The sequence below is a fragment of the Arachis duranensis genome, chromosome 3 (genome assembly GCF_000817695.3).
Source record: "Arachis duranensis cultivar V14167 chromosome 3, aradu.V14167.gnm2.J7QH, whole genome shotgun sequence".
NCBI classification, from domain to species: Eukaryota; Viridiplantae; Streptophyta; class Magnoliopsida; order Fabales; family Fabaceae; genus Arachis; species Arachis duranensis.
This window is the reverse complement of record NC_029774.3, coordinates 124,079,922-124,098,300: the sequence shown is the minus strand read 5'-3', so window position 1 is coordinate 124,098,300 and position 18,379 is coordinate 124,079,922. Positions and strand designations below refer to the sequence as shown.

Sequence of the window (18,379 nt, the reverse complement as noted above, 5' to 3'; positions counted from 1 at the left end):
AGAGATGGTCTTAGTTACTTGTGTTGAATACTTATGTATGATATACTCTGTTTTGTATCATAGACTTGTACTACTCTGCTATGAATTTGATCATAATTATATATAATTCTGCGCTCTGATTTGGTTGGTAATCTCTGTTCCATTGAGATAAAACTTTCTTATTTTTCAGTTTATTAGTTGATGAATTAATTCTTATGTTAGCTAAGAATCTGTTTCATTCATCATCAATTGATAATTAAATATGTTGTATTGCAGTTCCCTGATTAGATATCGTATTTAATTTGAGTTACTTTAATTTGAGTCTTAGAATTTGAAGTGTGGATCATTGCTAATTAGAATTTTATAATCATATCATGTCCTTGGACTGATACAGGGGTTGTCATTGGCCTTGAAAGAGATATTTTCGAGAGCTCACCACTGAAATTGTGTACTACATATCTGGAAGAACTTCATCAAGCACTTCAAATATGAAGAGACGAAGCAATTGGTTTGAAAATGTGCAAGGTGCACCACACACACTGAATTAGCTGCTGCAATGGAGAAGTTAAAGCGAGTAAGTGCACCAGCATGGGAGTATATGCAAAAATTTGAGCTGGCTATATGGTATAAGGCGTACTTTAGTCATGGACCGAAAGTGGACAACATAACTAATAATATGTGCGAAATATGGAATGCAAAGATTGTGGAGCATAAGAAAAAGCCTATTCTAACCATGTGTGAAGGACTGCAGTGCTACTTAATGAGAAAGATGGCAACGCACAAAGAAGAAGTTGGAGGCTCACATTGGACCACTTGCACCAATCCAACATAAGAAGTTGGATCAATTTATCAAGCCTAAGAGTCATAAATGGAGAGCTCTATGGGCTGGTGATTCGGAAAGAGTCCTCTTTGAGGTTCATTCCTAAAACCATAAAGTGGGTGTGAATCTTCACAAGAGGACATGTACATGCAATGTATGGCAGTTGATTGGTAAGTCTGGTTATATAGTTATTGGATAATTGTTTAGTTGTTATAATTTTTGGTTTATCACTATCTGTCTATTGTCTTTTGCTGATTCTGCATCAATTTGTTATTGTACATAGGAATGCCTTGTAGACATGTCGTTGCAGCACTAGCTAAAATGGGTCTTAAGGTTGAGGATTTCATGCATAAGTGGCTAACTATGGAAGCCATTAGAACAATTTATTCACATTGCATTAAACCAGTCAACAGTGAAGAGTACTGGACACCTACCAATGCACCAAGGGCACTGCCTTCCACTATCAAGAGAGCTGCTCATAGACCTAAGATGAAGAGAAGAGCCGATCTAGTTGAGAGAGAGATGAGCACCACCAAGGCGAAGAAGACATTTGTCGTTACTTGCTCTAAGTGTGGCCAAATGGGCCATTACTACAAGACATGTCCGAATGCAGCACAAGATCCCAACTGGAAGCCTATGACTAAAAAGGAGAGACGAGCACAAAAGAAGACAACAACTCACAAATCATCAACTGATCCAGCAACAAGCACTGATCCAGCAACAAACATTGCTCCAGCCCCAAACACTGATCAGGTACAATGTGTTAGCTTTAAGAATTGACTTGTTCTAAATAATAACTTATTTACTTTAATTTTGAGAATTGGAGTACAATGGCTGTGTTATGTACTGATTAGGTTTATATGTTGCTTGCTTGAGTATGGCTGTGTTATGTACAATGGTTGTGCTTGAGAATTGTCTTTTGTTGCTTGCTTTCTATAATATATTGAATTTTGTCACAGAACAAAGCCAGAAAAGCTAAGAAGAAACTACCCAAAAATTAGAGAGAAAAAATTTTAGTTTCGCAATCTATACCACCAGCTGAGAAGATATTTTTTTCTGTTGTTTAAAAAAAAACAAAACATGTTTCATCCAAGAAATTATTACATCTCAATCCCTTAAAGTTTTTATTCATATAACTGTTAAATCTACATTGTTACAGGCTGCAGGATAAAACTCCAATGACAACCCTACAACATTTAGGGAGAAGCAGCAGATTGTTAGGCCTCCAACTCCATGTTTCGTGCCTCCACCCATACTAACACTGGGGCCAACCTTATGGTTCAAATCTCAACCTTCCCAAGCGCCAAACCTGATACTTCACAGCTCTAATCAAATGACTCAATAGCTGGGAAGACTACTCCAGAAACTAGTCATGATGTGATTTCTGAAGAGACGATGGCAGCTGCAAAATTAACTACTACATCCTGACTTTTGAAATTTGTGCCAACACCCGACTACAGGCTTCCAGGACTCAAGCCTCCTAAGCAGGGGTGATACTTATAATAGGGATTTAGATATGTGATACTTTATTTTGGTATTTTAAGACTTTAGTTTGAAGGATACAGTTATATTAACAAATGTCTTGCTGTTCTTTTGGTATTTTGATATTTACAAATGTGTAAGTTTTGATTAGGGCCATGTTGCCTCTGCAATGATATTATCACTGTGAACATATGAATTAAATGTTTCTTGACAATATAAATATAATGGTATGAATTGCTATGCTTTACAAGGTTTACTTCAATCTATGTTACATGCACAAATATTTGTTGCTCTAATTTGCATTAAGTTCAGGTAACAAACTTTAAACAGTCATTATAACAATTCATCTTCATATAACTTACATCCACAATATTTACATATCCAATCTCATCTTGCCACACAGTTCTTAGATACCCTAAAATTATTCATTAGGTTGCATACATAGTTGTCCTAAATAAACAAGCAACCATAACCCAATCAAAAATGCAAAAATACTACAACCTAACCCCAAGCATCTACTTTCACCCATTTTTTTCTACTCTTTTCCAATTGATTTTTGAATCGAATCAACCTAATTTCCAGCTCTTCTACTTTGTCATCGACCGCATCACTAAGGCCTTCAAATCGATGCTGGTTCTACGACAATACCCCCTTTGATGTTGTCTTCGAAACATGCTCATTAAAGGAAGAAATATAATCATCTAGTCATATAAAAAATGAGCAACATCCTTTTGCAGTCTACATAGAGATAAATTCAAAAAGGTTAAAACCATGAACAAACCTAGAACTAAGTATAAAATCAAACACATTCAACACAAAATTTTCTATGAACATACCTTGAATTTAGGACAACGTAAGAATAATCTATTCGGATTACTTTTGGTCCCAGACATGAACAGAACAGCATCAGACCCACAACAGCAATTTAGGGAGACCCATCTCTTCTTCCTTCTACCTACAATACTCTCATTAAAGTTCATGCTATAACTCTAACTATCACCAGCTCGCAGGTCGGAGGATGTGCAACGTTCTCCACTTCCAACCATGGTCCCCTAGAATTTTATTATTATTTAGACTATGAATACTTTGTGCAGCGGTTGGGGAACGAAGAGATGAAATAAACGTTTACTTCTTTTTAACCTAGCAACGGCGTCGTTTTTTAATGTGATAGGGGGATAAATCGACCCCTATCCATTCTCCCTTATCCACGTTGGCACTTAACTTTGAACTAACTGCCAGATCAAAGCCCGTAAGTGATACATCAGACTTTTTTGTCTAATTCTAATTGTTTTGTTCCGAAGCAAAGATATCCACGGGGCGGTTTGTCCTATTCAGATATTCACGACCAAGAAGTACTGAATTCTCTTTCTTTTCGGATAACAAACTATGGACAGGGAATACACGGGAGGAAACGCTATGAATTATTTTTTTGCATAGACAGAGACCGACGTAGATTATTTTTTTGGTGAAGGATCGCGTTATCCTAATTAGAAATGAATAGGAATTGGGTTAGGTGTTTACTCTTTTTTTTTATTGTTTTGTGGGGGGTGTTTAGAAAAGTTACATCAAATATTATTCTTTAATTAAAAAAGTGATGTATGAAATTTAGACTATAGAATATAGATAATTCATTGAAAAATAATAAAGATCTTAACTCATTTTTATTTTTTAAATAAAAATGTTAACTTTTTTTCTAAATTTTTATGTATTTAAAAATAATATTTACATTTTTATTCTTTTAAATATTAAAAAGATAAATTAAAAATTAAAAATAATTTTGAATCCATTTTGTTTAATATAAAAATTTGGAGAGGAAAGAAGTAATTATAAATGAATAATATTACACGTATATTAAAATTAGCCATTAAAATCAGTTATTAATATAAAATATATGTTAAAATATAAATATATATTAAAAATAAATTAAAACACACATATATTTACGGTGATTATTATGGTGCCTAAAAGTATTTGTCTAATTTATTAAAAAGGGTTAAAAATTAATATTTAATTTTATCGTTTGTTTACACGCCGGTTGGAGGCGAAACCGCTAAAACTCTGCCATTCATTTATATAAACTCAAGGAGTCAACCTCTTCTTCTCCTGCATTGCACCATGCACTCTCACTCCCTCCTTTCAATGGAAACGCTCACCACCTCCTCCTCCATCTACCATCAATCTCTGCCTCCTACTCCTCCTCCTCATTACTACTTCCTCTACGCCAACGGTACGTAATAACTCTACTATCACTTCTATATCCTATTCATTTCTCCATTTCTACTCATTTAACAATCGAGTTTAATTTCTTCCTTCCACAGGGACCACTGACCTCAAGCCTGAGGGACTCGACGGTACTTCCCAACTGGATCATAACATCATGTCCCAACAACCTTCTTTCTTCATCAACCCAAACCTTCAGCCACCACAACCCCTCCTGCCAAAGCTCGAATATTTCTTTCAAACCGACAGAAATGATGATGATGATTCCTCTTCCCTCACCCAAGATCTGAAAGCGCTTGCTGCTGACGCTGCCTTCCTAGCTTTCTCCTCTGCCAATTCGGTCTCTCAGGTGCTGGATGCTCACTCATCCCGGAACGATGACTTCGCGTTCTCCGCTAGTAAAGGCGGTAACTCCTCCAACTCCAAGAAGGTTGTTGGTGATACATTTGGCCAGCGAACTTCAATATACAGAGGTGTTACCAGGTACGGATATGGGTAATAATCAATTCACTTCTGTCTCAATCTTGAAGGTCATGGATTTCAGCTGCTATTTTAAATTTCTTTATTGTTGGTTTTGTTGTCTTTGTTCAGACACCGATGGACGGGACGATATGAAGCTCACCTGTGGGATAATAGCTGCCGCCGAGAGGGTCAAGCCAGGAAAGGCCGTCAAGGTCCGATCCTCTCTCTCGCTCTCTATTTTTTTTTTTAAATAGAACTAATAAGAAAATAATAATAATAAAAGGCGAAAAGTATAATATGAATGTGGGGTGGTAGGGTAGGACACCTGATGAATTATGATGGGTTTATTTCTCAAGACTCAACAGTGTTTCAATGGATTACAGGTGGTGTTGGTAGGTAGGATACACACACTTTCTCAATGTATTACATCATGCTCATGCATGCATACACCATATTAAAGCATCTGTCATTTGTTGCTTCAATGTTAGATGTCATTTCTTTCTTTCACTTGATTTTGTATATCCAATGTGCCGCCATTTTTGTTCTTAAACTCCCTTGCATAAATCTCTGCCCGTTAACAATAAAAATAAATTGATAATTATTCAACAACAAATTTTTATATCAGATATGTCAGCTAGCTAAGGTAGACTTCACTTTCTCTGTTTCTGTCTTCTCTCACATTCTCAATCACATACATATGCCCTGCATTATGATGATGCAAAGTGTTGTGTTGCTGAGTTTAGCTTTCACTTTAACTTTTGCTTTCTATTCGCCACAAAAGCTGGGTTTGACCACATGCGATGAATCCCCTCGGCTCTCTGCACATTGAAATTTTGTACTTACATGAATGTAGTGGGAGTGTCCTTTTGTCTTTTCCTGAGACTCTGTGGCCCCTCTCTCATAATGATATCCTACTAGTGATTCTGATACAAATTCACGGGATTTCTTCCATTCATAGATAGGTGTTTTTAACTGAGAAAATATGAATAACACAAGGGAGAAAACAAAAAATGCTTATAATGATAACTTTTTTTAAGAAAAGAAAAAAAGTGTTTTGTCCTAATCTATTAGCTAGCATTTTAGCTAAGTAGAAGTAGGCCATTTTTTCGCCGGGTTTTAGGAGGATGGGTCTGTGCTGTCTTAATTAAGGCCTTAAGGGTGTATAGACTTTGACAATGTGACAGCTAGTGTGGGATTATTGAATTTTAACCTCTAGGAAGCTAGGTATTGCTAATTAACCTTTCTAAAACAACATTTGATTGGCCCTTTTGTACTCGTCTTAAACAAGAGAAAAGGGTGGGGAATGGGGATTGATGGATATACTCCTATATGGCACAGTGAAAAGAAGAGAAGGAAGCAAGTGGTTGCATGCATTTGATAACTTTTTCTTTTGTTCTGACCCCGCTTTTTTCCTGTTAGTAAAGTTTAGTTTTTGCCAGAATATATTGACCACTCTATTAGATCAAATTTGATTTACTCGGTTTTTTTTTCCTGCATGGATTATGGCTCGATGCACGTCACCGATATCTTTTAACTACTACTGCAGTATATTTGGGTAAGAATTATTTTTATAACCAATATTTTTTTTTTCTCATTCTAAGCTTGATAGTATCTACTTATTTGAATTATGATTTTGTAATGTATAGTAAAATGTCATGGTTTGTCAGGTGGATATGACAAGGAAGAAAAGGCCGCAAGAGCCTATGATTTGGCAGCTCTAAAGTACTGGGGCCCCACAGCTACCACTAACTTCCCTGTAATAATCTTTTGCTTCTATTCTTTTTAGATCATTGTTAGTAATCAGTGTGCATAAGAAGTTAAGGCATAGACTTTATATAATCAATATGACTTGACAATTTTACGTTATTTGATTTGTCAGGTTTCTAATTATATAAAGGAATTGGAAGAGATGAAAGATGTAGGGAAGCTTGAATTTATTGCATCACTACGAAGGTTTTACTATGCCTGAGTTGGCCTGTTATACATATTTAAATGCATCTTAATGCAGCAAGCAACTAAACCTGTGTAGCTGTTCCTCCTTGTTGCAGGAGAAGTAGTGGTTTCTCCAGGGGAGCTTCCATATACAGGGGTGTTACAAGGTTATTTCCAATATTCGAATTAGCAATTCAACATGTTATTGATGCTCATACATGCCTTTATTTTTTTGGATCCAGCAGGCATCATCAACAAGGTAGATGGCAAGCGAGAATAGGCCGCGTTACAGGGAACAAAGATCTATACCTAGGGACATTTGGTCAGTTCCTTTCTGCCCTTTCTGTCCAATTTGTAATATTAAAATCTCCAATCTACAAATTATGGTACTTTTGTGACAGCAAGTGAAGAGGAAGCGGCGGAGGCATACGATATTGCGGCAATAAAGTTCAGAGGGTTAAATGCAGTAACCAATTTTGAGACGAGTAGGTACAACGTGGAAGCCATAATGAATAATTCTCTTCCCGTTGGCGGGGTAGCCAAACGGTTGAGGCTTTCCCTAGAATCAGAGAAGGAAGAAGCTGCTACTTCTACTACTAATACTCACCAGCCACCTAAGACTGAGAGTGAGAGTAGCATCATGACATTGTCAACCATTCCGGCTCCTCCTGCACACTTTGATTCTGTGACACCATATTGCTACCAATTTCATTCCCCCGATGCCGTTAACGATGCCATCATGCCAATGTAACTGCAGCTCCAGCAGGAGCTATACTAGGATTATGCAAGTAACCTGTCATCTCAGAGATGAGCATTGAGCAATGCGTTGCCTCGTGCATTTTATATATAGCTTTTAACAAGTTTCTAATTGCAAAAATGTGGCAACTCTAGCATAACAAACACAAATCATATCAACCCAGTTAAATCATATACATTTTTTTAGTATAAAATCACAAAGTACATCATTGTGTGACTTCGTGGAATGTGCTTACATTCCATTTTTATAATTAACTTAAATACTTATTGGTATTGCACAAATAATATATCCAAAGAATCCATATAATTCGAATTTATGGAAGAAAACTAAATCTTGAAATGGATAACCAAAAACGAAAAAATAGTTCATGGGCCTAAACGGGCCAATCCACTACGAGCCTGAATAGAATCGGGTTCAACATCTAGAACCTTCCGGAAAGCTTCCTTGGCCTTCTCTTTCATCCCCTTCGATTCATAACACTTCCCTAACAAACACAGGGCCTCCGAGTCAACTCGTTCTCCTTCACTCAGTTCCACGGCCGCTATCAGGTCTTCCACCGCCGAGTCAATTCGCCGCCTCCGGTTCACCGCCAATTTCAGCTGATTCGGAGCGCCCGGGCCCGGAGTATGTGTGCCGTGGGCTCCCTGGGGTTGAGGGAGAGGGCCCGGTCGGCTTCTGTGAGTGCAGCCTTGGCGTCTCTGGGGCGAGCGAGAGCGAGAAGGCGGGATGCTTGGGCCAGGTGGCGGTTGGCCTCTGGCTTAGGGTCTCTATTTCGGGCTCGGGTTCTGGCGTGAAGTGTTTGGTTGCGGAGATAGGTCATTACTAAGAAGAGGGATAATGTTAGGATTAAGATTCCTACTTGGAGCAACGCCTCCGTTGCCATTCTGTTATGGCGTGCTACTTGCTTTTGATTTATTTATTTTTTGCTGAGCGAGATGATGGAATCAAGTGTATAGACACTGTATAGACTATGGTAGATATTAAGATAAGACATAGACACGTCCTTGTATAAAGTAAATCAAATTGTATCTTTTCGTTTTTTAATAAATCAATTCCTATATATATATTTTGTGCTGTTAACTTGTTATTGTATGTACTTAGACATAACCGGTATCAAAGATTTTGGATTACTCTAATATCGAGTTCGAATAACTTGGAATGTAAAAATGTTTGCAAGTAAAGATTGAAGAATTGTAGCAACAACTTGTGATGCAAAATCTGTAAAAAGTAGATCTTTGCATGAAAATGTATGTCCGTTAGAAAATGTCAGTCATCTAAACAAACTATTAACATTGCTTGGTTCTTGACTAATGCAGAGTACAAGAAGTTCACGGCAAATTACAAGCCTAAAATTACCTTGCAAAATTTGAAATTGAGACAAGCTTGCAAGTTCAATTGTTAACTTCAACCCCACACAACAGAGCTACAAATATTACAAAGTTCCAATGAATATCAAAGATTATACAACAGAGAGGCAAACAAAAAATCAGAGGGCAGGTCAAATAATGCATCATCACTCCATTATTAATTGCTTGTGGCGATTAAGATCATTTAAGTAATTAGAGCAAGTATAGTCTTCAAGATCACATGCATCTAACAATAATGATCTTGGGGATTTTGTTTTTTGAGTGATCTCAACTGCTACCTCTTCGCCCTTGAGCAGCTTCACAACCTATATTCAAATTAAGTCATCATTTAATATTTTGTCTTTAATTTGCAATGGCGTGAAAGGATTCATATTGTTACCTTGTTCATGTATGGCCGCATGGAGGGCTTGTGGTGGACACATAGGGAAGCCGTTGTCATAGCATTCTTCATTTCAATAAGATCATACTGATCTCCTAATCTTGGGTCTACTATTTCCTTAATCTGCTTTGCATCCAACAGTGGTTTTGCCTAAACCATACAATATATATAAGCCACGGTCCCTCTCAATATTTCTCAATCTAGTCCTAGCTACTGTGCAAGACTACTCAGAGATATAAAAGGAAATTTCAGTTGTTCATGCCATAATGTAACGTTAAATTTGTATTTTTCTTGCTATGAAGACATACCCAGATCACAAGACTCTCCCTGCTGTTTGAATCGACTGCGCGACGCCCAGTTATGAGTTCCAATAACAAAACCCCGAATGCAAATACATCAGTCTTCTCATCAACAAGTCCATGCATAAAGTACTCTGGAGCCAAATACCTGCAACCATGAATGCAAGCAGCTATTAGAGGTAACGATTTACAGAGAGACCAAATTAAGTAAGACACAGAAATAATTAAAGCAACCCGAATGTGCCTTCAATGGGGAACACAACATGATGTTCCCACTGATCTGGAAGCCACTTTGCCAATCCGAAATCCGAAATCTAGAGAAGGAAAAGATGAAGGTTCAAATGTGAAGGTAAGTTAAGAATAATGTCATTTACAAGTGTAGATATACCTCAGCTTCATAGTTATTGTCGAGTAATATGTTTGAGGCTTTGATGTCTCTGTGAATGATTCTTCTTGGACAATCATGATGGAGGTACTTCAATCCTTTGGCGACCCCCAAAGCTACCTTGAACCTTGCCTTCCACTCCAAGCCTTGAGAACCTGAAATGTGAGATGGAAAAGGTGTGAATAATGAATTGAGAAGCAAGGGAAAGAAAGAGAGGCGGCGTACCAAAGAGTAAAGAAGAGAGGCTGCCACGAGGAGCGTATTGGAGGACAAAGTAGAGGCCCTTCTCAATGCCAAATCCCAGAAGGAGTGCTGCATTTGGGTGGTTTATGTGAGCAATGATTCCAAGCTCTGACAAGAAATCACCAACTTGGTCCTCAATTTCCTTCTCATCATTCATCATCAGCCTCTTCACTGCTACAATTTGACCGTCCGGTAAACATCCTCTATAGACTTCAGCATGACCACCTTTTCCAAGCATGTTCTCTGTTTAATCATCACACGTTCAAAATACTAATCCAATAATATCGATCGAGTTTGTAACCACCAATGCAAGCATGATGCGTGGATTTACCAGGGGAGAAATTATCGGTGGCAGCAGCGAGATCAGCGTAAGGGAAATTTCGCCAAGAAGGCTTCGTTGGGATGCTATCGAGATCAATGGGAAGATCGTCATCGTCTTCGCCGTCTCTCTTGCGAGCCACCTTCTTCCTTAGGTTCTTCCTAGAGATCTCGTAGCTAGCGGCTAACAAGGGGATGTTCGAGAACCTTCTAACGTTCTTGAACCTCAGCACGTCAATCATTACCTTCCACTGCTGCTGCCCGTTCACGTCCCCCTTCGTCGAGTTCGCCTTTGGCAAACCCGGACCCGGCGGCGAGGGAGGGCGATTCCCCGGGGAATGTAGGCTGCTGTAGTTGCTGCTGCTCCCGCGGGAGCTGTAGTCGGAGTCAGCAGTCGACATAGCTTCGAACATCCCCCGAGGCGATGGCAATTCATCGGAGCCTGATTTAGATTCCTCCTTTCTGTTGTTGTAGTAGTAGTTGTTGTAGTTATTGAAAACCCCCCAATCTATATCTGGATTCGCTTTCTTTATCACCTTCTGCAACTTACCCCTAAATTCTGCAACATAAACAAAACAAAACAAAGAAGGATTCAAAACGCTTAGTTCTTTTGCATGGTTTAATTTCAGAAACAAGTCGACCAACAAAATCTACCTTGCATGGTTTCTTTCCTCCTCTTATTTCTCTTTCACTTTCTTTCTTTTCTTTTCTTGTTTTTATTATATATTTTTTTATGGCAACTACGTGTAATCAATTGTGATTGTTTTTAGCTATTCTTCTCGAATGATGATAGATAGGATGGTAACTTGCATGGAGCTGTGAAGATAACGCACGCGGTGCTTTTGAATCTTCTCTGATCTGTGTTTGAAAATAATAATGGCTGTTGGTATTTAGTTTATTCCAAAGAAGATTCGTGAGCCCAGTCACTCCACCATGCTAGCACCAATCTCATAAAAGAAGGAACAACTTGTTTGGGTTCAAAGCATTTTCCTGGTTGGAAAACGTAAAAAAAAAAAAAAGGGAAAGGGAAAAAAAGGAAAAAAGGTTCCTCTTTTCACATTTGGTGTTGGTATGAAAGAAAGTGTAGAGAAAGATAGAGAGAGAGAGGAAGAGAGGGAGAGAGGGGGAGAAGGAGAGGATGATATGAATGAGGGGAGGGTTACATGCAAAATTTGAAGGGTGTATATTCTTTGAGGAGGGAAGACCGTTCAAAACCACCTCAAGGGTCATAGGAATGTTGACCATCTCATATATTCATATTTGTACACACACTCATTTCTCTCATCTCCTATTTTACAAGGTCTGTTACTAAAACCACTCTTGCAGCTATGGCCATTATGATTTATTGTAAACTTTTTATTTTACTAATCTATAAAATATTTGTTTCCTGTTTTGGTTATTATAATTTTTTTCTTTTTTTTTTCATCTAATAAAATTTAAAAGATTTTTGTTTTAGTTTTCTTATTATTTTGCTTCAATAGTTAATCTTCACATAACACATTTATTAAGAGTAAAATAGAAATTTTTAAAATTTTACTTTGTTAGAATATAAGAAAAAAACTATAAAAGAAAAACAAATATTTCATAAAATAAAAAATGTATTTAAAATTTTTATTCAATATACTTCAAGATAAATGTAAATCGGGCAAATGATTAAAATAAATTATTTGGACCTCAAATTTATCTAAATACAACTTTTGTAAATTGCATATAAAAAATGCGATTTTTCATTATTTTATGAAAATTGCGACAGAGATTCTACGTTTTCCAAATGAACATAAACTGTTACAGAGGTCTCGCAGTTTACATTGACTTCGCAAATGGTCAAAAATCGTTATAAGAGTCTAACCGTTTTTGTGTAAATTAGTAACGTAAATAAACTGCTACATGGATCCAATGATTTATACTTGTACAAAAAATACCTATATATATTAAACAGGAGAAAGTGATGTGACTGTAGAGAATCATTTTCACCTCATAAAATCAAAAAATAATTATTTAAATTTTTTATTCAACATATTCCAAGATAAATGTATATCTTATTACATTTATGAAAATGGTAGAACAAACAAGTTTAGTTATTTAGATTAGGTATATAATTATTTATGTATTTTTTTATTAATTTAATTTTTTTTAAAAATAATTAAATATATTTGTAATTTGATTTATTTTCAATATATATTTATATTTCATCATATATTTTATACTGATAATTGACTTTAGTAGCTAATTTTAATGTATACGTAACATATAAGTCTAAAAAAAATTATCATGAAGCAAGTTAAAGAAAGTCCAAAACCAAGATAGGCAAATAAAGGGATGATTTTGGGGAGGTATGATTTTATTGTATTAAATTTTACAGATGGCTGGAAACAAAATTTTATATTCACGGTTTTTTTTTTATTCGGCAAATACATTCAGCGTCCTCTTTAAATTAAAGTGGTCTTATTATACATGTATGTATTTTTATTGATTAAATTAGTTTTTTTTGTATTTAAACAATAAAGATAAATATAAAATAAAATATTTATCTTAAATTACACATAATAATTTGTTAAAAAATTTTATATGGCTCAAATCAAATAATATAATAAAAATTATTTTTAGTTTCATATCTAACTATTCAATTTGCAGCATTATTTGCTTCCTTACATATCCAATCAAATTATATGTACCAAGGTCTTGATAACAGCTCCTAAATCTTGTTAATAAATCAACAATTTTAAATTTATATGCAAAATGTTCAAATAATCCATTTCACACATTATATCTTTCAAGCCACAATCTCAAACTAAAATAAGACTCCTCCAAACTGCAAAAAGCTCATATCTGATGATGGATCAGAAAAGAGAACTACCAGAACAATCCGCACTCCAACCCCATTAAAATTTCTAGTAAGACAACTAAATTTAGCCCAACTCAAATCAATAAACAAACTAGCATCACAATTAACTTTAAAACTATTTCCTACAGGAGATTCCCATGACAAACTGTTCCTGAAATTACTAAAAAAGTGATGGTTTCAGTGGTTAAGAGAATGGGGGGTTGAATCTTAGCCTCCTTTTTCGATGCTAACACTTGCTGACCTTTAGAGAAGACTTTTCTGTTTTTGCTCGTCACTGGACACGAGCAACTTTGTTTTATCTCGTCCCTTGCTACGAGACTTTTCTTTTTGTCTCGTCACTTGGCACGAGATAATTCTGGTTTTTGCTCCTGTGTAGTAGAAAACAGAAATGAAGTATAAAGGATAAGAAGATTACACCAGATATATCCTGGTTCAACTGTTAAGTGCAGTGCAGCCTACATCCAGTCTCCATCACAAACATGATGGAATTTTCACTATAATCAATATGATTACAACTTGTAAAGTGCTAACCCAACTTACAAGGAGATTCCCACAGAATCATGAAACACAACATAGATGAACAAAGGAATTCTAAGACATCTATGGCTTTTTCTTTTAATTTTGCACTCTCTGCCTTTTTCGCTCTATGGCTTTTTCATACAAACCTCACTGTTTGCCCTTTTCCATGAGACTCAAGACATGACAAAATTAAACAGAAAAACTACAAAACAGAATACATTGAAGGAGAAGAGAAATCTGTTAGCTCAGGTAGCTCTGAGAACTCTGTGCCTTGCACTCTCAAATTTTCTCCTTGCTTCAAACAATGGTTGTTTCCCCTTTTTAAAGAAGAGGAAAGCCTCCACACTTGAAGCTAAAATCGAACCAACTTCTTCCTCCTTCAACAACACAGAACCGGTTCGGCCACATAGAGAGAGAAGAGATAACCATGCAAAACCCAACATGCAATTACCTCTAGTCCTTCCTTGATCATCACTCTTCATCAATCCGGGCACTCCATCCTTGGCTTCCTCTCCAAGATGGATTTTTGGCCCTTGATGCTTCATGATGATGATGACTTCATCTGCTTCAATCTCTGCCTTCAACCATCACTTCGCCACTCTAGCTACTCCCTAGGGGTGTTCAAAACCGATCCGGACCGAGCTAAACCGATCAACCGAACCGAAAAAACCGAAAACCGAATAAATCGATAACCAAAAAAATCGGAAAAAAAATGAATTTTGCAGTTTTTTTGCGGTTCGGTTCGGTTTTCGGTTCTGACCAGAAAAACCTTAACCGAACCGAACCAAACCGGTGGTATAAAAATGCCTTAAAAAACCAACCCCCTCCCCCAACCCCAAACAGCCAAACCCCAATTCCCCTGCCTTGAGCACGAGTCCTGAGCCCTAACCCCATGCCTCCCACCCCAAATCGAAAACTCTCAGTCTCAGCCTCTCACAATCGCGCTCTGCCGCTCTCCTCTCAGAGTCGCACTCTCCTCTCAGAGTCGCGCTCTCCTCGGTCGCGCTCTCCTCTCTACAATGGCGCTTTCCTCTCTCGGCGGCGAACCCACGTTCCTCCCAGTCTGCCACCACGTTCTTCGCGGACAAAGCACCACGAAGCCCCAGCCACAGCCTGAACGACCCTCGCACACAGCAGTAGCAGCCTAGCAGAGCGCGACCCTCATCCCTCGCACCCAGCGCCAGCAGTAGCAGAGCGCGACCTTCATCCCTCGCACCCAGCAACACCAATTACCGATTCAAGTCTCCCACCCACTGATTCAACACAGCACCCAGCCACCCACCAGTCACCGATTCAACATAGCACCCACGTTCCTCCCAGTCTCCCACCCAGCCACCGATTCAAGTTAGGCATGGAGCCCGAGTCACCGAGTCAGGTATTGTTTACTTTATTGCTTACTTGCTGACTTGTTGATTCATTGTTAATCTGGTTAAATTATACTCAACATTGGTATTGTTTACTTTAATGCTAACTTGCTGACTTGTTGATTCATTGTTAATCTGGTTAAATTATACTCAACATTGGTATTGTTTACTTTAATGCTAACTTGCTGACTTGTTGATTCATTGTTAATTTGGTTAAATTACTCAGAATTGGTATTTTTAACCCGATTTTGTTACTGACTTGTTGTTTGTTGATTCATTGTTTGCTGTTTGTTAGGCAATGTTCTGTTTGTTGAATTACTTTAATCATTGATGCTGACTTGGTATTGTTGCTGGTTAAATTATTGTTGCTGGTTATTGATGCTGACTTGCTGATTTTGTTCTATTTGTTGAATTGTTTGCTTACTTGATATTGTTGCTGGTTAAGTGGTTATTGATTCATTGCTGGTTATTGATTCGTTTATGCAGTTTGATGTCAGTTTAAGTGAAAATATGGGCGACACTGGATTGTCGCCAGTTCCTAATGAATCAACTAGCATCAGATCTCCAAGTGCATTGCCTGCTGTGCCAGCTCCTCATAGAAACACAAGGAAGCTTGCTAGTAGAGGTCGAGGGAAAACTTTGTGAACTTTTAAACTTCTTTAATTGTTGTATTTGAATTCCTTTTGTTGTTAAATTTCATTAGACCAAGACTTTGTTAGCTATTGTGTATTTATGTTGGTGGATTTCAATGTTATGACTTTGTGAAATAGTACGTTATTATTTTTTTGAATTGATTAAAAAAAAACCGAACAAACCGAACCGAACCAAACCGATTTTAATTGGTTTGGTTTGGTTCGGATGGCTTCGATAAAAAAACCGAACCAAACCGAACCGCAGTTTAATTAGATGATCGGATCGGATGACTTTTTCCTTAAAAACCGAACCAAACCGCACCGCGAACACCCCTACTACTCCCTGTGGTGGTTGAGCAGAATCAAAGACAAGCCATGCTTCAAGAATCTCCCTTGCTGGCCGAATCTTCATCTTCCTTTTCTGAGCATGAAGAGCTCGAGATTACCTCACCAAATCTAACCACATTTGGTGAAAATCTCAGCCACTACATACTTTACTTTTTCCTGTCATCATTAACTTGATGGTCTTGATGCATGCAATTTCTTCTTTTTCTTTGTTGATGAGCATAGCGTCCATAGCTTCCTGGACAAGGACCGAAGAAAGAAGAAGAAAGAGATGAGAGAGAATGAAAAGAATCTGAAGAGAAGCAATACAAAGTGGTTAAAGTAATTAATTGAAAATAGCTTGCTTTTACTTCCCTTAGAGTGGCGTGTAGTAATGATGCCATAAGTCAAATCAATCTTCTCTCACTTGCTTATGTTCCCAATGCTTAAATTAATTTTGAAATCCTTGTAGTGGAATCCGTTGGAAGCAATTAAGGCTTTGTTTTTCTTTTGTTTCATGGATTCGGACAAAGCATGAGGAATTTTCATCTCAAATGGAATTGGGCTTGGTTGCAACAAAAATTAAATCATGCCCACTTTGTAACATTTGCTTTCCTGATGAAATTTTATTTCGGATCAAGCACAGGAAGCTCTCATCAAAAATTAACCATGGGCTTGGTTGTAATCAACATTGAGCTTGGCCCATCAATATACAATTTCAACCACTTAGTGTAAAACATGCAACAAGGCTGGTTATTGGGCTTAAGGCAGAAATTCATTTTTCGGCCCAACATAAAATATGCACAACAAAATTATTAATTAAGCAAATATGAATCAAGATCAGATTAATAATTTTGTAATTAAATATTTTAATAATGTTTGTTCATCATCAAAATTAAATAAGAGTTTTCCAAACTCATCAAAAAGGTATACCTGTTCATATGTAACCTTAGATCTAAGACTGTGCTTTTGATGAGAGCAACCATTTTATGATCTGTCCAATGATTTTCAGCATTGAAAATGTCATTATACCTATGCCTCCACAACTACCACATTCCGGCCCCTAAAAGAGCCTCCTTACTAGACATGACCTTCCGAAACGAGGCTTCCATAGATTCCTTCAACTGAATCAATAATCCGAGGATCTAGTATCTACCAAATAACTCTAGAATATACACAATCTCTAAGGCAATGTTCTAATGTCTCCGAAGCCGCATTGCATCTCTGACACATAACCAAATTAGCTAGATGCCGTCTCAAGCAGAAGATCTCTGTTAGGAGAGCGTTATGAACCCCAATTCAATTTGATCTTTTTCAAAAAATTCAAGTGGCAAAACCAGTTTTTGTTGCTATTTTCATTCCAATTCAATTTATTCTTTAACAACCAGCGACAACCCTCTCTTGCACTATATCCTTTTGTCCCTGCAGGCCACCAACTCCACCCCGGTTCTATGTCAACCAAAGTTAGATAGTGCAGGCAGTGAATGAAATGCTTGACCTCGTGAGGAATTATCGACGTAAGTCTCTCCACTTCCCAAGATTCATCATGTCATAAATCTGCCACTATAAAATTAGACTCAAATATGTGAATATAGGGAATAAGATCACAAAGACTTTCAAAAGGAGTCCACTCATCATACCACATAGATTGATACACATCCCCATCATTTCATCTGAAACCCATCCTTGAAAGAATCAAATGCTTTGTGATTGTTCTTCCAAATGGCTAAAGCGTTCAGACTGTTGCTTTTGCCAAGAAAAATTGAATTCTAAAAATATTTATGCATCATAACCTGAACCCACAACTTGCCTTTATTATTAAAGCAATCCCAAACTAATTTGCCAAAAAGCGCCATGTTAGCTGAGTGGGTATCCCTAACACCCAAACCACTTGCCCTTTTAGGAGTTATAGCAACATCCTATTTAACTAACGGCAACCTTCTCTCATTAGTTTGGCTTCTCCATAAAAGTTGTCTCATCAAAGAATTTATCTTTTCACAAGCATATTTCGAAAAAAGAGAAATCTACACGTTGTAAACTGGAATAGGAGCC

At 37.2% G+C, this 18,379-nt stretch overlaps 2 protein-coding genes across 3 annotated transcripts; one reads left to right on the top strand and one right to left on the bottom strand.

Annotated features, from left to right (window-relative positions):
- Positions 1–4,354: 4,354 nt before the first annotated feature.
- Positions 4,355–7,855, top strand: LOC107480974 (AP2-like ethylene-responsive transcription factor AIL7). 2 transcript variants are annotated; one of them, XM_052258080.1, is made up of 9 exons: positions 4,355–4,508; positions 4,600–4,984; positions 5,093–5,175; positions 6,510–6,518; positions 6,631–6,719; positions 6,843–6,916; positions 7,012–7,062; positions 7,138–7,217; positions 7,297–7,855. In XM_052258080.1, exons 1-9 carry the CDS (start codon positions 4,397–4,399, stop codon positions 7,644–7,646), a joined length of 1,233 nt encoding a protein of 410 aa, XP_052114040.1. In that variant the 5' UTR covers positions 4,355–4,396; the 3' UTR covers positions 7,647–7,855. The 2 variants fall into 2 exon arrangements, with proteins under 2 accessions (XP_052114040.1, XP_052114041.1); XM_052258081.1 differs by having other exon boundaries at positions 7,141–7,217; positions 7,297–7,854.
- Positions 7,856–9,165: 1,310 nt separating this feature from the next.
- Positions 9,166–11,304, bottom strand: LOC107480901 (receptor-like cytosolic serine/threonine-protein kinase RBK1). Its single transcript, XM_016101103.3, has 8 exons — positions 11,298–11,304; positions 10,657–11,202; positions 10,308–10,568; positions 10,086–10,237; positions 9,932–10,011; positions 9,707–9,845; positions 9,399–9,548; positions 9,166–9,324 (listed from the first exon to the last, which is right to left on the bottom strand). The coding sequence occupies exons 1-8, from the start codon at positions 11,302–11,304 to the stop codon at positions 9,166–9,168; spliced, it is 1,494 nt and encodes a 497-aa protein (XP_015956589.1).
- Between the last annotated feature and the right edge of the window lie 7,075 nt (positions 11,305–18,379).

What these genes read in the sequence shown, in the direction of transcription:
- LOC107480901 (XM_016101103.3), bottom strand. An exon ending in CCCATTGAAGGCACATTCGG is followed by an intron (nt 9,846 to 9,931) that starts GTTGCTTTAATT and finishes TCATGGTTGCAG; the next exon opens with GTATTTGGCTCCAGAGTACT. An exon ending in GGGAGAGTCTTGTGATCTGG is followed by an intron (nt 9,549 to 9,706) that starts GTATGTCTTCAT and finishes TGTATGGTTTAG; the next exon opens with GCAAAACCACTGTTGGATGC.
- LOC107480974 (XM_052258080.1), top strand. Translation starts at nt 4,397, where the DNA reads ATGCACTCTCACTCCCTCCTTTCAATGGAAACGCTCACCACCTCCTCC. An exon ending in CAGCTACCACTAACTTCCCT is followed by an intron (nt 6,720 to 6,842) that starts GTAATAATCTTT and finishes TTGATTTGTCAG; the next exon opens with GTTTCTAATTATATAAAGGA. An exon ending in TTTATTGCATCACTACGAAG is followed by an intron (nt 6,917 to 7,011) that starts GTTTTACTATGC and finishes TCCTTGTTGCAG; the next exon opens with GAGAAGTAGTGGTTTCTCCA.